The 20,728-nt window shown below is 55.6% G+C and overlaps 1 protein-coding gene across 1 annotated transcript; it reads left to right on the top strand.

Annotated features, from left to right (window-relative positions):
• The first annotated feature begins 4,329 nt into the window (after nt 1-4,329).
• LOC134368983 (regucalcin-like) lies at nt 4,330-11,287 on the top strand. Its single transcript, XM_063085214.1, has 7 exons — nt 4,330-4,492; nt 5,019-5,201; nt 5,297-5,375; nt 7,136-7,263; nt 9,885-10,016; nt 10,776-10,930; nt 11,237-11,287. The coding sequence occupies exons 1-7, from the start codon at nt 4,330-4,332 to the stop codon at nt 11,285-11,287; spliced, it is 891 nt and encodes a 296-aa protein (XP_062941284.1).
• Nucleotides 11,288-20,728: the final 9,441 nt, after the last annotated feature.

Below are 20,728 nucleotides of genomic sequence, written 5' to 3'. Positions count from 1 at the left end.
GCCTCTTTCTGGAGGGTGGCTACAAATGCCAGCCCTGCCCTGACCGGGGAGGTGGCCGTGGGTGTCTGTGGTGCACCTTACACGGGCAATTCTTCATCCTGGTGAGCAGCCTGACACCTCAGTGTCCAGCCCTGACCATGTGTCCCTCACCCAGGAAGCGTGTTCATGCCGGTGGGCCCCCTTGGCTCTCATCTGATGTGTGTCTAGTTTATTTCTCCTGAGAAGCCCCTCTCCTGGAGAGCCCTGGCCAGGAGGAGAGTCCGTTCAGGTGTCGGGTCGGTAAGACACACAGCAGGCAGCTCAACAAAGCCCGTGGAGTCACAGAGGCAGCATGTCGCCCAGAAAGCCCAGTGAGCAGAGGGCAGCGCGCCGCACAGGTCATCCAGGACACATGCTCAGCAGGTGTGGAACAAGAGTGGGGACCCTGGGTCAAAGCCTCCACTGGGTTCCAGGGTGTCACTCAGGCACTTTCCCAAGGGCAATTCTAATATGAGGGTCCAGAGCAGTCAGGCAGGAGTCCAGGAATCCTGCTGTGACGGAGAGGGGGTCATTGTGGCACATCTGTGCTGTGGCACGTTTGTGCAGCCCATGCAGGGTTTGGGGGTCAGCAGGGCCAGATGAGTAGGTGGACTCCTGCTGTCCCCAGGGAGGAAGTGGCAGCAGGCGTTGGCATGAGGCAGGTGTCAGGATCAACCATCTGGAGGAACAAGGGAGGCGGAGAAGTGAGGTTGTGCCAAGGGTGGCAGCCCTGCCTCTGGTGTGAGAAAGGTGCACCTATATCCAGAAGGAGGCCAAGGCAGCATGACACTGGAGGGATGAGCCACAGCGGGCAGACACAGAGCGTGACGCGAGCAGACAGAGAGCGTGACGCGCCTGACTTCACGGAGGACCCTCGTCCCCTGCTGGGAGCAGACCACAGGGTGATGGCGGCAAGTGGGGAAGCCTGGCTGGGGAGGGATGTCCTAGAACCAGAGACTCCATGTGGAAGGGGCGGGCAGGCCAGAGGGCATGTGGTCAGAGGGCGTCCGTGGAGGTGGGAGGAAAGGGAGGAACGTTGGTGCAGTTTGATCGTTTGTGAGTGGCCTGGGGCTGCTGTCACTGAGTGCCGCTGAGTGGAGCTTACAACAGCAGGACTGTGTCCTCTCAACAGTTCCAGAGGCAGAAGTCTGAGATCAGGTGTGGCAGGGCCGTGCTCCCTCCAGAGGCTCCAGGGGAGGGTCCTTCCTGCCTCTTCCAGCTCCCGGTGGCTCCAGATGTCCCTGGGCTTGTGGCCGCATCACTCCAGTCTTTGCCTCTGTCTTCATGTGGCTTCTCCTCTGTGTCTGTGTCTCCTCTTCTGTCTCTTATGAGGACACCTGTCATTGGATCAGAGCCCACCCTACACCACTAGAACCTCATCTTAATTAAATCCATCTGGAGAGACCCCAGGTCCAAATAAGGTTCCATTCTGAGGTTCTGGGAGAACATGGGTTTGGGGGGACACTATTCACCCAGCACGGTGGCGCTGCTGGTGGGTTTGCGGCTGGGAGTGAGAGAAGTTATCCAGACTCATGTTCTGAGCAGTGGGGAGAAGGAAGAGCAGAGAAGGCAGAAAGGCGAGTCTGGGGTGTGCTCATTTCTTGTGCCTGGTGACCTTCCGCACGGGGGTGTTGGGTATGTGAGTCTGAGATTGGAAGTAGCTTCTGAGCTGCGGCTATAAACCTGGGAGTCATCAGCACATGGAGTGTGTAAAGTCATGAGACTGTGAGATCATCATCCCAGGTGCAGATGGAGGACACGGGGCAGGAGGATGGAGCCCGGAACTCCATGGGATAGTCTGGGAGGGGGACTTTTTGGACAGAGGCTGAGGAGGGGTCTTGAGGTGGGAGAGACCAGGAGCACGTGGGGCGCAGCTGAAGAGCGGCTGTGGCAGGAGGGTGCTCGTGCCTGCGTGTGGCTGCGAGTCAGGCAGGTTGGAGCGCAAGGGCCAAGGTTTAGCAGCAGAGACCACCAGGGTGCTGGGGGCACAAGGCCCACGTGGATCCACGGGGGGCTCAGCTCGCGATGTGTTTTGGGGGGTCAAGTGTTTCCGAGTCCTCAGCCCAGGGACGGCAACCAGCCCTGCTGCAGCTGAGCGCATCCTCCGGTTTCTGTCGAGGCCACCATTCCGGCCTCCTTGGGCCCGGTGCAGCGGCCTCTTTCCTCCCTGTGTTCAAACTTCCTTTGAGGACTTAAAAGCACCTCTTTGCCCGCTGCCCTCCTTGCCCTCTTGGTTTGAGGATGGACAGAAAAGGGAGTGTTGGCCAAAAAATGCGGTTGACCACAGGACCTTCAGTGTGGCCGCTGTGACAGTGGAGTCCCCAAGCAGCCATGTGCATCCTTCCCCCTGAAACGCATTCTCTCAGCTTCAAGAGTCAGACGGTCTCTGGTGGTCCTGGCAGGTGTATGTGGCTCCATTAACGCACCCACGGGAGCGAGCGTGTAAGTGGCGTGTGTGTCCTGCACATGAGTAGCCAGGGAGTTTGTGAAAATGTCCACACCCACAGTCAGCCCAAATAGGCCTCAGAGGCAGCAGCTCCTGGCCCCAGTGACCACCTGGGCACCAAGATACCCAATTGGAAAGACCACACAGCATTTCCCAATGTGGGGTCCCAAGACAAAACTGTGAGATACTGCAGTGCCAAACACACTTAGAAAGCTGCACCATCCTGGGCAGAAACACATGCCGGGTAGAACTGGTCTAACTTGACCCACAGGTTGCAAGACACACCAAAGGTCATTTCAGGGAGTGGGCCCTGAGTGCACTATGCCCACCACTCTGGGGTCCCCACCCCAAGCCTCAGGCCCTGCTTCTTTTCCTTTGAATCCCACCGGTGCAGGCTCCTCGAGGGCACAGGCCTGCATGGGCCCTGTGGGTTGGGGCCACTGACAGGCATGAAGCAGGCTCAGTCTCAGACAGGAGCCACCAGGGTCACAGGCCCAGGGGAGCTGCAGGCAGACCCGGGGTTTGACACTGTGAGGGTGCCGTGGGAGCCAAGGAGGTGAAACTCCACATATTACAGGCACGGCAGGGAAGACGCAGAATCTGTGGATTCGTGATCCGATCCACAGAGAGGGTGCCTGGTCCAGGACGATGTTCAGGGTCCTTGGTGAGCTGCAATAGGCCTTTCAGCAGAATCCTTGGGGTACAGGGTGTGGGCTCCCATCTGGGAGGAGCTTGGATCAGTAATTGGTGCAGGAGAATCTACCTCCAAGGAGCTGGCAGCCCATGTGTGGGGAGAATGGACTCGGCCACAGCCGGGTCCTGAGAGGAGCCTCAGGACAGGCTGGTGGGAGCGAGGGGCACGGGCTAGGGGCTCCAACGGGCTCCTGCTGAAGGAGACCCTGGCACGTCTTCTTCCAGCCTAACACAAAGTTGATGGCAGCCTCTGAAGCTGCCACTCAGGGTTCCCCAGGACAGAGCCCTGTGACCGTGCCCGCCCATGGGGCTCTTCTGGGGTTTGGCCAGGACACAGGAGGGAGGGACGAGGGTCGGAGGGAGGTGCCTGCCAGGGGCGGGCCCGGGCGGAGCTCAGCAGCTGAACCCAGCGCGTGTCCTGCCTGAGCTGGAGCAGAGGAGGGAGAGCTGAGACGGAGCAGCCGAGCCCCTGAGCTGGAGCAGAGGAGGGAGAGCTGAGACGGAGCAGCCGAGCCGGGCGAGCCCCTGAAGCCGCAGGTGACGTGTGAACGGTCCGCTTCCCGGGTGTCTGGAATACCAGGAAGGTTTTGGAAAACAAATCCCATTGAGGGAAGGATTTGCAAAGTGAATCTTATTAGAAGGAAAGCGTTTGTAAAATAAATCCAATTAAAAAGAGAGTTGTTGAAAACTGCGTCCAACTGAAAGAGGGAACGTGAATGGAGTCCTGTCGCAGGGCAGGAAAGGTGTAGTTAGAGGCAGGGGGCCCCTGGCAGCCGGACCCCCAGGGGTGCAGCCCCCACCCCATGCTCCACGTCTGGCCACGTCGTCGCTTGGCTTCTCAGAGGCTCCGTGTCCCCGTGTGCTGTGTGGAGTGACGGCAGGGGCGACCGAGTTAACACGGGCGTGCTGAGAACAGCGACAGCGCGTCTGCTCGAAGAGCCCCGGGACATCCCGAGGGTGTCGTCTTTCCAGCGACTGTGCCCACTGTTCTCTGAGTCTCAGAGTGGTCAGGCTCCAGCAGCAGACGCGAGCTTCGTCACAGTGCATGGAACACGCCATCACACACCGGGAGCATCGGGGTCTCCCCCGTCCAGTGACCCCAGCCCTGGGGTCTGGGAAGCAGGGGGAGGGGACACCAGGCTGCACTCAGGGGCTCGCCTTCTCCTCAGGCCATGGCGTCCCCCAGGATCGAGGCTGTCGTCAGGCAGCGGCACAGGATGGGGGAGAGCCCCGTGTGGGAAGAGGGGACAGGGCAGCTGCTGTTCGTGGACATCACCGCGGGGCTCGTGTGCCGGTGGAGCCCACTCACAGGGGAGGTGCAGACCGTGGGCCTGAGTGAGTACAGCCCGGGGGTCCCCGCAGGGAGGGGACTCGATCCCCCTCCGTGGTCATCAGGGTGGGGCCCGCATGTGAAGGCACATCTGGTCCCCACACGCCTGAGGCCCCGCGTCGGGTGTGCCTTCCCATGTGAGTCACAGACTAGCTCTCTCCAAGTGGGGGATGCAGGAGGTCAAGGAGCTTCTCTGACTTTGTCAGAAGAGAAACCAGCCCACTAGTAGCCGCTGCAGCTGGTCACCGTGGTGGCTGCAGGCAGGGCTGGCCGCCTCGGTAACGTCCTGGAGGAACGGTAGTGGCTGCTGTGGGGAGGGAATGCACAGTACGGCTGCCTCAGGAGGGGTCTAGTGGCCACCACGGCCAACGCAAATGGTGCCCGGGAGCAGCTGAGCTCCCGCCCCGGGAAGAAGAGAAACACTTCCTCTCCGGCAACGGCTCCTAACGGGCACCACAGCAGGGTGGGGGTGGCACTGGCCAGTGGAGATGCAGCCATGGGGGCCCCACCTGTCCCTCTGTGTTTCTCCAGGAAACCGCGTTGGCTTCATGTCTCTGCGCCAGAAAGGGGCCTATGTGGTGGCAGCCGGCACCCACCTCGGCTTCCTGGACTGGGAGACACAGCAGGTGCAGTGGGTGGCCTGGCTGGACAGGGACAAGCCCCACAACAGGTTCAACGACGGGAAGGTGGACCCTGCCGGGCGGTTTGTGGCAGGTGGGCTTCTGGAAGGTCAGGTGTGGCCTCAGCCCACTGCGACGTGGGTCAGCTGGAGGCCAGTGGCCACCTGGGCAGTCCCATGCTCGGGGCAGGTGCCAGGGGCCAAGCAGGCAGCTTTGGGCAGCTGTCACCCTTCACGGCAGGAGACCACTCGGATGTCCAGTGCATGCCGTGTGCTGTTGGGAGCTTCCAGACGAGAGTTGTCATTTCAGCGGGTTGTCTCCAATTCCAAATCCCATCTTTTCACCCCATTATGCCTCCTGGGCTCCTGGCTATCCATCCAGATGTGGCTTCAGCCACCCCTGGAAATGTTAATCTCATTGGTGTGTGGCATGGCCAAGGTCACCTTCCCTGAGGTGTCCATGTTTGTGAGAATGCCCCGTGTGCCCTGGATGTCCTGGGGTGGGATTCAGAGCCCCATGAGCACGTTCTGTGTCCTGGGGTGGCCTGCAGTGCTCGGGACTCAGAGGAGGGCTCTTAGCTCTGAGGCGGAGGGGGGCAGGGAGGTCTCACACTTGGGAATGTGAGCATGTGGGCACAGTTGAGCCGCCTGCAGACAATTTGCTGTAGGAACCCTGACACTTTCCTGAGAAGACTGGGAGGAAACCTGCAGGTGGGGATTGCTGGGCTGGGGCTGGGGCTGGGGCTGGGGCTGGGGGCACCACTCACTCTGCAGAGCCCCAGCCGTGCCTGAACCGGCCAGGGGTGTGGTTCTCCCACCAGGTGGAGGGTGTGGGAAGTGTGCCCTGTGCACCAGTGTGTGCCGGGGTCCCCAAGACCACCCAGGTCTGGACACTCCCAGACAGCTCACGGAGTCAGCATATTGTGGTGTGCTCACGGCTAACATGGGTCTCAGGGCTCCTGAGGACACGCAGCCGGGTCTTGGGGAGGACAGCAGGGTCAGGAGGAGCCACACACCACTTCTGTGTGCTCCCTGCCTCCCACGAGGTCTGCAGAATACCCTCTTCCCAGCAATGAAGAGGCAGCCACATGTGTGTGATGGTTCCTCCCAGGGAGCCCGTCAGGGACTCGGTGCCCAGGGTGTGTGCTGGGGGCTGGTCACATGGGGGCCATCCACCGTGTATCTCCCAAACTTCAGGCACCCAGAGGAAAGCCCGTGTGCAGCATAAACCCATGGTTCGCAGGGTGTGGGCTCAGGGCCTCTTACTGGTTAGGGAGATTTCATAGCAGCGTAGGGAGCTGCTCAGCAGCTGTAGGAGTGTCCCGGGACTGCTGTGACAAGTGCTTATACACTGGGAAACTTAAATGACAGGAATGTGTCCTCTCCCAGCTCTGGAGGTAAAAGTCTGAGGTCCAGGTGTGTCAGGGCCATGCTCACTCCAGAGGCCCCAGGGTAGGATCCTCCTTGCCTCTTCCAGCTCCTGGTGGCTCCAGGCATCCCTGGGCTTCTGGCCGCATCACTCCAGTCTCTGCCTCCGTCGTCATGTGGCTTTTCTTCTGTGTCTGTGTCTCCTCTTCTGTCTCTTATGAGGATTCTTGTTATTGGATTTAGGGTCACCCTAATCAGGGATGACCTTGTCGTATTACATCGCCAGAGGCGCTATTTCCAAATAAGGTCCCATTCCCGGGTTCTGGGGGTTTGGATGTGGATTTGTTTTTGAGGTCCCCCATTGTGCCACTGTAACAGTCCGGTTTCCGGACATTGGCCAAGGGTCCTTCCTGACCTGCTTCCTGAGGAGAGCAGTCCCAGACCCACGATGTCCACCCTGCGCAGAGCATCTTTCATTTCCTGTGGAGTGGCTGTAGTTTGGGGGGTGGGCAGGGGCAGGGGGAGGGGTTCTTCTAGAGCCCTGGGGGCCATTCCCTGACCTCCTGTCTTTCAGGCACCATGCCGGAGCCGTCCGCCCAGGAATGTGGGAGTGAGGGCAGGGCCCCCTGTACATGCTCTGTGCTGACCACTCGGTGGTCAGACACCTGCATGGGCTGGGCATCCCCAGTGGGCTGGACTGGTCCCTGGACCACAGCACCTTCTGCCACGTTGACAGCCTGGACTACTCCGTGCATGTGTACGGCTATGACGTGCAGACCGGCAAGATCGGTAGGAGCCCCAGCCCTTCCTTACTCATGCCCTAGCCCACCATGAATACCCCCACCCACCCACTCCCTGAGGTCTACAGAGAGAGGGCAGGAGCCCAGACCAGGGAGACAGAGATGGGCAGGCCCTCACAGAAGCTCCATGCCGGTGGCAGTGGGTGGGCCAAGGCTCAGTTGCTCCCCAAAGGCCTGGGCTTGGGTCTGAGTGTCCAGGGCTCAGAGCTTTAGGGCTGCACCTGCATCTGCCTGCGAGGGTCACCTGGGGTCTAAATGTAGGGAAATCTTGTCCCTCAGGCATTCTCCCGTGTTCCACCCCCCACGCCCCAGGCCCACCTTAACATCAGAAGCAGCTTTTTCATGGCGTCTGTCTCACTTCTACGTGCCCCTGGGGAAGGACTATTTTATCATCGCAGGAAGCAGGCACTGTCCAGTCACGGACAGAGAGAAGGGACGGCTGCCCATCTGCCCTGCATGGAAAAGGAGCCACGTGCTCACAGAACCTGCTTCAGGCAGATCGCAGGTGTCCGCCCTGTGGTCAGATTCCCTGTGTCAGATCGCAGAGTCTACCCTGTGGTCAGTGTCACCTTCTCCTCATGGCCCTGGGTCAGGGTCACAGAAGTGACCATGTCAGGATCACTCAGTAATGTCAGGGCCTCACATCCACTCAGTTGTCAGTAAAGGGTGATGTCCACCCAGTGGTCACTGTGGCCTGATGTGCACCCTGTGGTCAGTGTCACCATCTCCTTCTGGCCCTGGGTCAAGAGGCACAGGAGTGACTGTCAGAGCCTCATGTCCACCCAGTGGTCAGTGAGAAGTAACGTCCACCTGTGGTCAGTAAGGAGTGACATCCACCACGTGGTCAGTGTCCCTGTGGTCAGTATTACCTTCTCCTCCTGGCCCTAGGCTAAGGATCACAGGAGTGACCACTTCAGAGTCACCAAGTTGCGTGAAGGCCTCACATCCATCCAGTGGTCAGTGTGGCCTGACATCCACCCAGAAGTTGGAGTGGCCTGACGTCCACCCTGTGGTCAGTGTCACCCTCTCCCTGTGGCTCTGGATCAGGGTTGCCCATGGCTGGCTGACTGTGCTCAGCAGCTTGGTGATTGCCTCGCTCAAGGGACAAGCACCAGCCCTCAAGGCTCCTGGTCTCTAACACCCAGAGATGTTGTTTCCACTCAAGGACCAAGAACACCTTTTCCATAAGAAACAGCCTGAGCTGGGCTGAGAGTCTGAGAGGCTTGGAGGGGGTGGAAGATAGAGGTTCCTCTGACATTTCCCTGTCCAGGGAGCCGGGTGGTGCTGGAGCCAAGGAAGCAACACGGAGCAGGAGCCAGCAGGTGTGGGAAGAAGAGGGGGTCCTCACCTGCTGGGAGCACAGGAGAATCATGGTCAATGTCACGAGAGCTCAGGGGTACGCCAAGTCTGGGTGGTCACGCTCACAATGGGCACATAAGAAGGTGGCTCAGATAAAACCAAAAAGAGGAAAAGTGGAAAACGGTATCATGTACTGAGAGAAACTAGTGTGCAGCAAGGCCAAAGAGAAGGACGCAGGGCAGGACGTGCAGCAGGTGAGAGGCAGGAGTGCAGGATGCAGCAGGGCAGGTCCAGGGTCAGAGGTGGGATGTGCAGCAGGAGAAAGTGGGGTCCTCTTGTGGACTGTGAGCCCTGAGTGGGCCCTCAGGAATTTGGGGGTAGGCAGGAGGCTCAGCCCAGGAGCAGGAGCCGTGGGGATGGGGAAGGTTCTGGGTCTCAAGAGTCGTTGAGGAAGAGCAGGAAGGTGGGGCCCGGGAGAGGACAGGGTGGCCCCGAGTGTCAGACACACAGCACCTGCCCAGCTCATCTGAGGGGTGCTGGCTCTGGGCAGCTGTCAGAAGGCGCCGCAGACTGCGAGGCTTGGACGGGGGCGTTTATGGAGACTTAGAGACCAACGTGGGGCAGGGCTGCTTCCTTCTGGGGATCTAAGGGGAATCTGTCCAGGTGTCTCCCAGCTCCTGGGGCTGCCGGCAGTCCTCGTGTTTCTGGGCTTGTGGCCACATCGCCCCAGTCCCTCGGCCTTCAGTTGGCTCCAACCCAGTGCATGTCTGTGTCCTGACACCCCCTTGTCACGAGGATAGGTGTCCTATTGGAAGAAGCCCACCCAAGCAACCTCACTTCATCTCACTCACCTCTATAAAGACCCTGCTTCCAAGTAACGTCCCATTCTGAGGTCTGGGGTTAGGACACCATGTGTCTCTGTGGAGGGTACTCTGGGGGTAGGTGTGACCAGTGCTGGGAGGTTTGACACAGCATGGTGGGGGAGGAGGGGAGTCCTTGAGGCAGAAATCCAGGAGGGCCTGATGGAGGCAGCAAATGTTTGAAGATGATGTCCTTGGCCTGGCTTCTGAGGAGAAGCGCTCTTGGTCAGCATTATTTGGGGACTACTTTGCCAGCCTACAGCTCATGACTATAAGGGGGTCAGTAAGCATCAGGGTCCAGCCATGTCTGGGGCCCTAACAAGCTGGGGGTGTCTCGTCCAGGCCTCGTCCCCATCTTCATGTTAGGGTGGGCTCACCCAGGGTTCTGCCTGCTGCAGGCACTCACAGGGCTGGGAGTGGTCCCCAGCCCATCCCCCAACTCTCATTGCAGCAAACCCAAGGCTCCTGTACCAGCTGCCACAGGGGCAGGGAATGCCTGATGGGATGTGTGTGGATGTTTCAGGGAAGCTCTGGGTGGCCTGCATCAACGGGGGCAGAGTGATCCGCCTGGATCCCGAGACAGGTGTGTGGGCCATCCCGAGCTGTGGCCGCATAGGGGTGTCCGCTGTGTGCATGGAGTTCTGCTCCAGGACTCAGGACAAGGCGGTAGCCACATTTTTGTGGACACACTTGTCCAGTGACAGAGGGGTCTTCCTTTCCTAGATGGAATGATTGTCCAGGTCCCTGTTTCATCATTTGGCAAGTGTAGGAGTGTCCTGGGACTGCCACACAAAGGACCACACACTGGGAGGCTTAAAACAACAGGAATGTATCCTCTCCCAGTTCTGGAGGCAGAAGTCTGAGATCCAGGTGTGGCAGGGCCGTGCTGCTTCCAGAGGCTCCAGGGGAGGATCCTTCCTGCCTCTTCCAGCTCCTGGTGGCTCCAGGCATCCCTGGGCTTGTGGCTGCATCACTCCAGTCCCTGCTTCCATCTTCACGTGGCTTCTCCTCTGTGTCTGTGTCTCCTCTTCTCTCTCTTATGAGGACACCTGTCATTGGATTTAGTGCCACCCTAATACAGAGTGGTCTTATCTTAACTAATTACATTTGCAAAGACCGTATTTCCAAATAAAGTCCCAATCTGAGGTCCCTGTTGACATGAATTTAGGGGACACTACTGAACTCACTACAGCAGGTGAGGGAAGGCCAGCTCGCAGGTGTGGATTCAGATGCTGGGGATGCTGTGGAGAAGCTGATATGGAACTGGGCAGTCCGGAGGCCTTGGGCCCTAGAGCAGGAAAGCGGTCGCAGTCCTGAGGGTCAGAACTCCCCCTGCTCACAGCGTCACAGCTGTGCATGGTGGAGATGCCTGTATCCAGAGTCACATCCTGCTGCTTCTGGGGGACCGAGTATGCGGACCTCTACGTGAGCTCCGCAGCGGATGGCCTGAGCCTGGAGCAGTTGTTGCAGGAGCCCCAGACCGGACATGTCTTCAAGGTTTGATGAGGTTGTTTATACTCAGAGTCCCCAAGGTGGCTTTAGTGCCGCCTCTGCATGGTGCAGGGGTGAGAAGTTGTCTTTAAACTCTGGGTAGGGTGGGTGACGTCCACAGACAGACAGGGATTGTTTATCAATCCACCTAGAAAACAAACATCTTCAACGCTTTACCCGCCCCAGTGTCACATGAAAACTGTCTTTAATGTGCAGGTTCAGAAGTAGCTAGAGCTGCTGTGGCCTCGCCCTGCCAGTGACACTGTGTTTCAACAGCACCCAGACTGACCACAACATCTGCTCTGCTGACAGGTCACAGGCCTGGGGGTGAGAGGGGTCGCAGCTCGACCCTACACTGGCTGAGCAAGAGCTGCTTCCTGGGGCAGCCCGAGTCGCTGGCCTCCATCCTGAGGGACTTGGCCAAGGTACACGATGCAGCTGGTTCACAGCACGGTAATAAAGGTGGCAGATCCTCACAGTCTTCCTGTCGTGTTTCAGACGTGCATCGCACTCAGGGCAGCCGTGGGGTCTCTGTCCACCTCCCCTCAGCTCTGGGCTGTTCACGCCTCTCACACAATTCACGGTCCCCACGCAGTCACCGCGTCATCCCAGAAACCATCCTGCATCTCTGCAGAACTTCAGTTCCCTGTCCAAGACTTGGTATTAAGTCCTGATATGATAGATGTTTTTTATTAAGTTGTGGTAAATATACGTAAAATTCACCATTTTCGAGTTTACAGTTCAAGGTATGTAGTACATTCACACAATGTTGTGTGACCGCCACCTCTAGTTCCAGAACATTTTCTTCACCTCAAAGGGAGGCCGCTACCCCTCAGTTCACGCCCCATCCCACTCCCCTGGGGACCTGCGGTCTGCTTTCTGTCGCTGTGGATTTGTCATCTGGACACTTCGTAGAGATGGAATTACGCACTGTGTGCTCTCCTATATCTGGCTTCTGTCGCTGAGAATGATGTTTTCAACTTTACACACGTTGTAGCCTGTGTCAGGGCCTCCTTCCTTTTCATGGCTGAGTAATATTTCATTGTGTGGGTGGACCACGCATGTCTATCTGTCCATCCATCAATGGACACCTGGACTGTTTCCACCTCCCACTTCTCCTGCACGGTGCTGCTATGAACATTTCAGTATGAGTTTTTTTTTTCAGAGTCTGTTTTCAATTCTTTAGGTACATTCCTGGGAATAGAAATGCTGGGTCTTGTGGTAACTCCATGTTTAGCTTATTAAGGAGCCACCAAACTGTCCGTCCACAGCACTCTGCATCCCCCCAGCAAACAGGCACCCCAATGATAATGGAAAACACCGAGTCATTGATTCTCGGGGGCGCTGGAGCACAGGACACACTGAGGGTCTCGCCATGCGTGTGGGCACACGAGGGTGTGCAGCCGGCTCTGCCTGCTGCACCGTCCAGTGTCTCAGACGTGGAGGCCCGTGGCTCGTGTTTTCAAAGTGCTGACTTGTCCTCCTGTGAAGGAACGGGGGTGCTTTAACTGGCCTCCAAGTCCTGATCTGGGAGCCAGAAAGACGGTCCACAGGGACTCAGCCACCTTCATTACCGCGGGAGGACGTGAGGCCCGTTGGAAGGTGCTCCTGACTGAGGGGTCAACCTGGGGGATGGGCAGCGGGTCCCAGGGGACAGGGGAGGGGACCTCAGCCCAGGTACAGACTCTCATGTCAGGGCTCTGGGAGCTGGGCAAGGCCAATGTAAACCTAGTCGTCTGGGAGTGGACCCGGCTGAGCATGACTGGTGAGGATGGTGAACACTTGCAATACCAGGAACACTGGGAATACTGGGAACACCAGGAAATCTGGGAACACTGGGAACATTGGGAATACTGAGAACATGGGGAACACTGGGAACACCAGGAACACTGGGAACACGGGGAACACATGGAACACGAGAACACCAGGTATACTGGGAATACGGGGAACACTGGGAATACTAGGAACACCAGGAAATCTGGGAACACTTGGAACATTGGGAATACTGGGGACACTGGGAACACTTGGAACACTGGGAACACCAGGAAATCTGGGAACATCGGAACACTGGGAAGGCAGGTACACATGCAGCCTCTCCTCCTGCTGGTAAACCACGTGCTTTTGCTGATGGTGTGTCCAGCATGTGCATGGAAGATCCCTTGGAGAGGGTGGAAATGTACATGGTGGTATTAGAAATGTCCTCGACGCTGGGGGTGGAATTCAAAGGTCCCAAGCAGGTTTTGCATCCTCCTCCTGCCTCGACCACAGCCGTCTTCCGGCTCTGCCGTCCCTGCTGGGGCAGACAGGAAACCAGGAGAGCACTCCGTATGGGGCATCAAATGCCCACTGTTATGAGAACCTCAGGTGCACCACGTGCCTCACGGCCGGAGAGCCCCAAGTCACCCACCTGACCTGCTGGGGCAGAGCCACAGGAGGGTCTGCAGGTGCCTGGAGCCCACCACGGCTTCACCACAAAATGCCCTCTAGTTCCCACCGCTGACACCTCAGCAAGGGTCGCAGGGGTGGGCTTGAGTCTGATTCCTGCACGATGCCTGCCCAGCCCAGCAGCCCCAGGTGTCCAGTACAGTGAAGAAACAAAAACCTCCTCACCGTCCTCTGAGAGCCAGCTCCGACTTCCTGCAGCCTCCTCGTGTGCACGCGTTGTGGAAACATTTCAAACGTGCTCCAAAAACACGGCTTTCTGGGCTGCACAGTATTTCACCACCTGAATGTACAATCGAACTGGCAGGTGTTTCATTTATTTCATGTTTTTCTACAGTAAATAACACTGGGATGAGCACCTCCATTCTCACATTTCTTCAGGACCTTTTGGTTCCTCCCTGGGGCAGATTCTCAAAGGGGAGTCTCCTCAGCCACATATACTGGGAAGACTTTTCCCCTTCGACTAGGTTGCTTGACCCAGTACTTGCATTTTGAAATTCTTCTAATACACGGAAAAATGGTAAGAAGAGCAAAATGAACACTTAGAGATGCTTGCTAGTGACTCACGACTTGCTGAGGTTTTGCCATGTGTGCGTGGTGTATCTCTGCACCTGCTGTATTTCTGCTGAACTTTTGAGAGGTTGCAGCCCTGTGACCAGGGATGGGTGTGTTAGGTAGCGAGACAAACAGACTAAAGGACTCCGAGCCACACGTTATCACGTAAGAGAGTTTATCTCCAGCAAACCTGGAGGGGAGATTGAAAGATCAGTTTTCTCCCCCCGTACAGACTAGCGAAGGAGGGAGTTGGGGGAAAAGCCTAAGTTCTGAGAAGGGGCCGGGCAGCTATCCTGACACGAACAGCTTTGTGGTTTTTTTTCCAAGGTCCTGTATTGTGCCCGATGTTATCAGAATACACCAGCCTTGAGGGAAAGGGAGGGGATAGGGGACCGCGTGAGGGAGGGTGACCGTGTCTGTGCTTACCCTGAGCTGACTCTGAGGTCTAACGGGGGACGTCTTTGATACCAGACAGCGTCATTTTCAGAGCTTGGTCTGTTGGGTGGAAGCTGGTACAGCCCTCGGGAGGTGGACAGACCTTCTGGGGAGACTAAACTCCCCATGGCTCTTTAAGGAATCAACAAGAAACAAGATTGTTTGTTTAGGCAGACAGTAGCGGGTTACAGAAATTGTTCAAAAAAAAAAAAAAGAGAAGAAAAGAAAGAAAGAAAGAAAAGAAAGCCTGGGAATGCACCATGGTGCAGTGGCTTTGGAAGACGACTGGCAGTTTCTTACAGCACTAAACACTCTTTCGTTGCGACCCAGCAATCATGCTCCTTGGCATTTAGCAACCGAGCCGTAAAGCTATGTCCATACAGAAACGTGCCTACACGTGTTTATAGCAGCTTTGCTCATAATTGCCAAGAAGCTAGCAGATGTCCTCCGGTAGGTGAGCAGGAAACAAACTCTGCTACACCTACACCGTGGAGCGCTACTCAGCAATAAAAAGAAAGAAGCTATCGAGCTACGAAAAGACATGGACGAACATGAAATGCGTGTTGCCGAGTGAGAGGAGCCGTCTAAAAAGGAGCATCGTGTATGATTCCATCCACATGTCACCTGTGAAAGGCAAAAACCGTGGAGACAGTAAAGAGATCAGGTTGGCAGGGGTCAGGGAGGGAAGGGTGGACAGGTGGCGCACAGAGGGTGTTTAGGGCCGTGAGACTACAACTTCAATGGTAGATACATGACATTCTACATTTGCCCAACCCCACCGAATGCACAACACTGAGAGTGAGCCCGTGTGTGTTAGTTAAGAGTAACATGTCACTACTGGCTCCTGGACGGTAACAAAGCACACTTCAAGGCTGACGTTAGGGGCTGATGTCAGGTTCTCAAAGGCTCTGGGCTTCCTTTTGCTTGTTAATGCCCTAAGGGCAGGCTGGCCAGCTGGTCAGAGGTCAGCAGCCCCAGAGGTCGGCGGCCCCACAGGTTGGAGGCCCCAGAGGCCAGCACACTTTCTCGCTGGGTGCTGAACCGTCGTTGTCCTGAGACTTGGTGCCACATCCAAACCTGAGTGTGAGGCTTTGTCCTAATCCTCTGAAATGCAGGTGGTGTTGGCTCCCGTGAGGGTGTCCCGGGATGCGCAGACTTGGATCTCTATTTGGAGAGGACATACACACTTGCGCCTTCCAGGTCCTCTCTGAGCAGTCACGGTCCTGCGCTTGGACTTCTCTGCCAGGGGGCCCAAAGCTTTCAGCACTGAGGCTGTCACCGGCCATGCCCATCACGCTGCCTGGGATGGACGGCGTTTGCCATCTCCCCTGGACCACACTTTTCGACACTCTGTCAAGATCACTCAGCAAGGCTCTCTGCCTCAGCATGTGTCCTGGCAGCACTGAGAAATTGTCCCGGCTCTCCCACCCATGGATGCTTGCAGAGCCACTCCCTCCATCCCCACTGGATGGCCTTCCTCTCCTCCTGCAGAAGCATCTACGCAGCCAACTGCTTGGATGGGTCCAAGCCACTCTCCCGGATTTTCCCTTCAAGTTTGGTCCCTGTTGGAGGAATGGGAGGGTTTTCCCCACTGCAGAGGCTCAGGGTTTGGGGCCACATTGAGGTCCCGCATTTGCACCATCTCCCCCAGGGGTGTCTCCTGTCACCTACTGTATCAGGCCTCCTGCTCCTGGGACTCTGAGACCTTTTGCATCTTGGATGCCAGAGGTAGTGGTGTGGATATCAGTGTCCCCTCCCCGGGACCCGTTGGCTCTGTCTCTGTGCAGGTGGTCAGTGCTGTCACTGATGACGATCTCTGTCCACTTTTTTGGAGTTTGCATTCTCCATGGGGAAGGCCTAATGTGGGGTGAAACCCAGTGGGCTTCCACTCAGGGGCTGGGCCCGGGGCCTGCTGGTCATACGCAGACACCGTGAGGTCAGCTGCCGGCCCCTCCAGAGCCCACCCTGTCCTGGGTGCTGAGTGTTCTCGGAGGACAGTGCTGGGGCCGCCATGCACTTGGCACGGCATCTTCTCGTCTTCCAAGACCAGCATCTGCTGACCTGCCCTGCTGCTGTTGGCAGTTACATACTTGTGACTTTACTGCTTCTGTGGCTCTCTTCTTACACTGCCACCAACACAGCTACACATCTGGTCGTGTGAAAGATGCCTTATAAAACTCAATTTATTAGTCTTCTGGGTCTCTACTGGTCTTATTTGTTGAAGAAAAAAATGTAGAGGCCAAAGATGGACCTCATAATAAAATCCTGCAGTGGGTGGAGCAGGACACCCCAAAATTTATGTCCACCCAGAAACTTGAAGAGGATCTTATGTGGACACAAGGTCTTTGCAGATGAGATTAGTTAAGGACCTTGAGATGAGGTCATTCTGGATCACGGTGGTCCTGAATCCAATGACAAGTGTCCTTATAAGAGACAGAAGAGACAGATACAGAGGAGAACAAGGGACACCTGGAGCCACCAGGAACTGGAAGAGGCAGGAAGGATCCTCTCCTGGAGCCTCTGGAGGGAGCGTGGCCCTGCCACACCTGGATCTCAGACTTCTGTCTCCAGATCTGGGAGAGGATATTTGTATGTCATTTTAAGCCACCTGGTTTGTGGTCATTTGTTATGACAGTCCTAGGAAACTCCCACACTGCACAGGGGGACAAATTCCTATGGTTTTGGGCTACTGGGTTTGTGGTACTTGTTACAGCAGCCCTGGAGACTAACATGCGTCTCCACAGGAAACCGCTTCTCTCAGAAGCAGAGCTGAGGTGGAATCAGTGCTGGACACAGGCAGAGGCTCCTGGCTGTGGTGTGGGTCAGGGCTAACCAGAGAGCAGGTGTCTAGCGGGTAACAAAACACCACACACATCGTGTTAGTCCTGGGACACTGGATGCAGACCAGGTTTAGAGCCAAGCTGAGGTAGAGGTTTGCAAGACACGCTGTGCTCCCAACCCATACAGGCACCCAGTGTTCTGAGTGTCCTGGGGGTGTCTTCTCTGTGTCCTAATCCCCTGTCTATAAGAACACCAGTCATTGTGTGAGGGCTCACACTCTATCAGGACAACCTCATTAACAATGACCTCTGCAATGACCCTGTCTCCAAATGAGGTGTCATTTCAAGAGTTTGGGTGGACTTAAATTTAGGGGGACATTATTCAACCCAGCACATCCCATCAGTTAGAAAGCGTGAGCTCCACACGTGGATCAGTCACATCATTGCACTTTCACAAAAGGAGATGGAACTACAAAGAGAAGCAGAAATCCCCATCCTTCCTCCATGTCCTAACAGATGGCAGTGCTTGTGCTCTGAGGGACCTGCTCCTCACTGCAGAGACCCCAGCCCAGATCAGACAACGTGACAACAAAGGCGTACCCCAAGGTGGGGGTAGAGGGACGGGCCGGACGGGGGACTGGGGGAGGGGTGGGCAGGGGATATGGGGGAGGGGTGGTGGAGGGCAGGGGAGTGTCTCCGTGGATTTCCTGTTCTGGACATTTCATACAAACGGAGTCACCCACTGTGTGGCCTTTTGTGTCTGTCATCTGTCGCTGAGCGTGATGTGTTCAAGGTTCATCCACATGGTAGAGTGTTTCTCTGAGTCTCGCTCCTTTTCATGGCTGCGTAGTATTCCACTGTGTGGACAGACCACGCTGTCTTCATCCATTCAGGTGCTGATGGTCACTTGTCTGCTGTGAATAATCGTGCATGCGTTCTTGCTTCAGCACCTGTTCTGGATTCTCTTGGGGACATACCTAGGAGTAGAACTGCTGGGTCATGTGGTAAGTTCATGTTTAACATTTGAGGAGCTGTGGACTGCTGTCCAAAGCGGCTGCACTGTGTTACATTTCCACCAGCAGTGCAGGAGGCCTCCAGTTTCTCCCCTGACTACCGTGTGTCTCTTTCAGTACAGCTGCCTCAGTGGATATAACGTGCAATCTCACGGCAGTTCTGCCGACCTGCCAGATTCGCACCCTTTAGTATCAAACATTTTGTAACACTCCCCTCACTTTGTGAAGTGAAATGCACTGATAGCACAACCTCTCCATACATATACTACAATTAAACGTATGTGTCTATGCCATCCTAATTACAACATACAGGAGAGATAAAAGTAGATAACATGTTAATAAAATAAAGTATGGTTTACCATGTAAACATTTGGCCTTAGTTACATGGAAAGCATAGTTAAGTAACCACATGTGTTCTTAACCATTTCTTCAATTTAGATTTAAGATAAGACAGGTGATATTCAAGTGTATTCAACCTTTTTATTTAATATTTTTAAATGGGGCAGATACAGTTTCAAAACACCAGGGTTACAGCGATGCTTGTGCATTTACTGACAAGTCAAAAAATCTGAGCTATTTCCCCATTTTCCAAAATGGTAGAGAACTCTTAGTAAATTTCCAAATAAAAAGGAGAACCCTCCCTAGAATCTCATAGTAGTTATATTCCTGCAAAATTCGTTTTTAAAAAAACATCAAAATGTATCTTAAAATAAGTCCTGTTTATAAGTAGAACAGAGTTCGTGTCTCGGCTCAGAGAATCACAGGTGGGTCATTCACCAGGAGACGGCAAAGGTGGGCAGCACCTGGCACAATTCTGCACCCTATGGATGGTGGCAGCTCCGGGGGGCACCACATGCCAGGTAGCACCCCAGCCTGTGTCAACCCCAAACCCACAGTTCCAAGGGACCCCCTGGGAGAGCTGGCTGGGGCCAGAGGTCTCCAAAGTGGCATGCCACTGTACCCGGCACCAGTGGGAGTCACCTCACAGAACCTCCAGTCCCTGGTGCTCCTCAGACGGGCCTGTCCCAAACCTCCCTGTCCACAGCCAGATTTTCAGGTCAAAGCCCTACAGCAGCCCCTCTTCCCAGGCTGGGTAAATGCAGGGGTCCAGCCTCTCCCGGCTTCTTCAAAAGAGGGTTTGAGATGCACAGGTGGGTGTCGTGAGTGAATTCAGCTACGTGAAGTGGCATGGCTTTTTTGCAGCTTGCCTCTTACCTGTCCTCCAGTACCAAGAATCAACCCCTCCAGGGGAGCGTTGCTGAAAAGAGGGGTGGATAGAAACCTCCACGGCTCAGAGTGAGCAAATCCACTCAGCCCTCCTCAGCCCCCAAGCTCACATGCTCATCAGCTGCAAAGATTGTGACTTGGGCTGGCAGGACAGGGTGGACTGATCGTCACCCCCGAGACTGGGCAGTCAGGACAGGGTGGGCTGATCGTCACCTCCAGGACTGGTTTGTAAGGACAGGGTGGGCTGATGGTCTCCTGTGTTACTGGGCAGTCAGGACAGGGTGGGCTGATCGTCATCTCCAGGACTGGTTTGTAAGGACAGGGTGGGCTGATGGTCACCTGTGTTACCGGGCAGTCAGGACAGGGTGGGCTGATCATTACCCCCAGGACTGGGCAGTGAGAACAGGGTGGGCTGGTCATTACCCCCAGGACTGGGCAGTGAGAACAGGGTGGGGGTCATTACCCCCAGGACTGGGCAGTCAGAACAGGGTGGGCTGATCGTCACCTCCGGGACTGAGCTGTGGGACAGAGCAGGGTGCTTTGGCTAAAAGCCACAGAGCAAACTTTAGGTCATTATCCTGATGTTGGGGGTGGCCCCACAGTGCACCCAGGTGTGAAAACACATCAAATGTGCACTTTAAACATGTGTATTTCATTGTATGTCAATCCACATCTCAATAAAGCTGTTGGAATAACTTGGAGTTTTAGCTAATAATGCATCATGACAGATTTTGCAGATTAGTAAGAATCAGCTTTCTGATCTGTCTTGCTTTCATATCTTGTGAGATTGGCAGTGTTTATCAGTTCTACATCACTTTGATCATGGCAGGGTTGCTTTTACAAGTGTATCCTGTATCTTCCTTCTCACTGGTTTTCTATACTTGCTCTCAACACAAGCGCACTTTCCTTGTGGGGAAAAGTGAAATGAGCCTTTGACGATCAGGGAATCTGAGTGGCCGGCTGGCCAGGCAGGGAGCCCTGGACTCGCTGGCTGCATTTTGCAAGTGCAGAGAGATAAATATGCAGATTTGTCGAAAACACACTTACAGCGCATCCTGAGAATAAGAGTCTTTCTCATAATAGCCAGTCTATTATAAAAAAGACAGAGAATAACAAATGCTGGCGAGGATGTGGAGAAAGAGGAACCCTCCTGCACTGTTGGTGGGACTGTAAGTAAGTACAGCCATTATGGAGAACAGTATGGAGCTGCCTCAGACAACTACAGATAGAACTACCATATGATCCAGCAATCCCACTGCTGGGGATATTTCCAGAGGACTGGAAAACATCAGGTCGAGGGGATACCTGCACTCCCATGTTTATTGCAGCTCTATTTATAATAGCCAGGATAT

Source organism: Cynocephalus volans, chromosome Y (genome assembly GCF_027409185.1).
Source record: "Cynocephalus volans isolate mCynVol1 chromosome Y, mCynVol1.pri, whole genome shotgun sequence".
NCBI classification, from domain to species: domain Eukaryota; kingdom Metazoa; phylum Chordata; class Mammalia; order Dermoptera; family Cynocephalidae; genus Cynocephalus; species Cynocephalus volans.
Note: the sequence above shows the minus strand (reverse complement) of the source record. Positions and strands in the feature narration are given on the sequence as shown.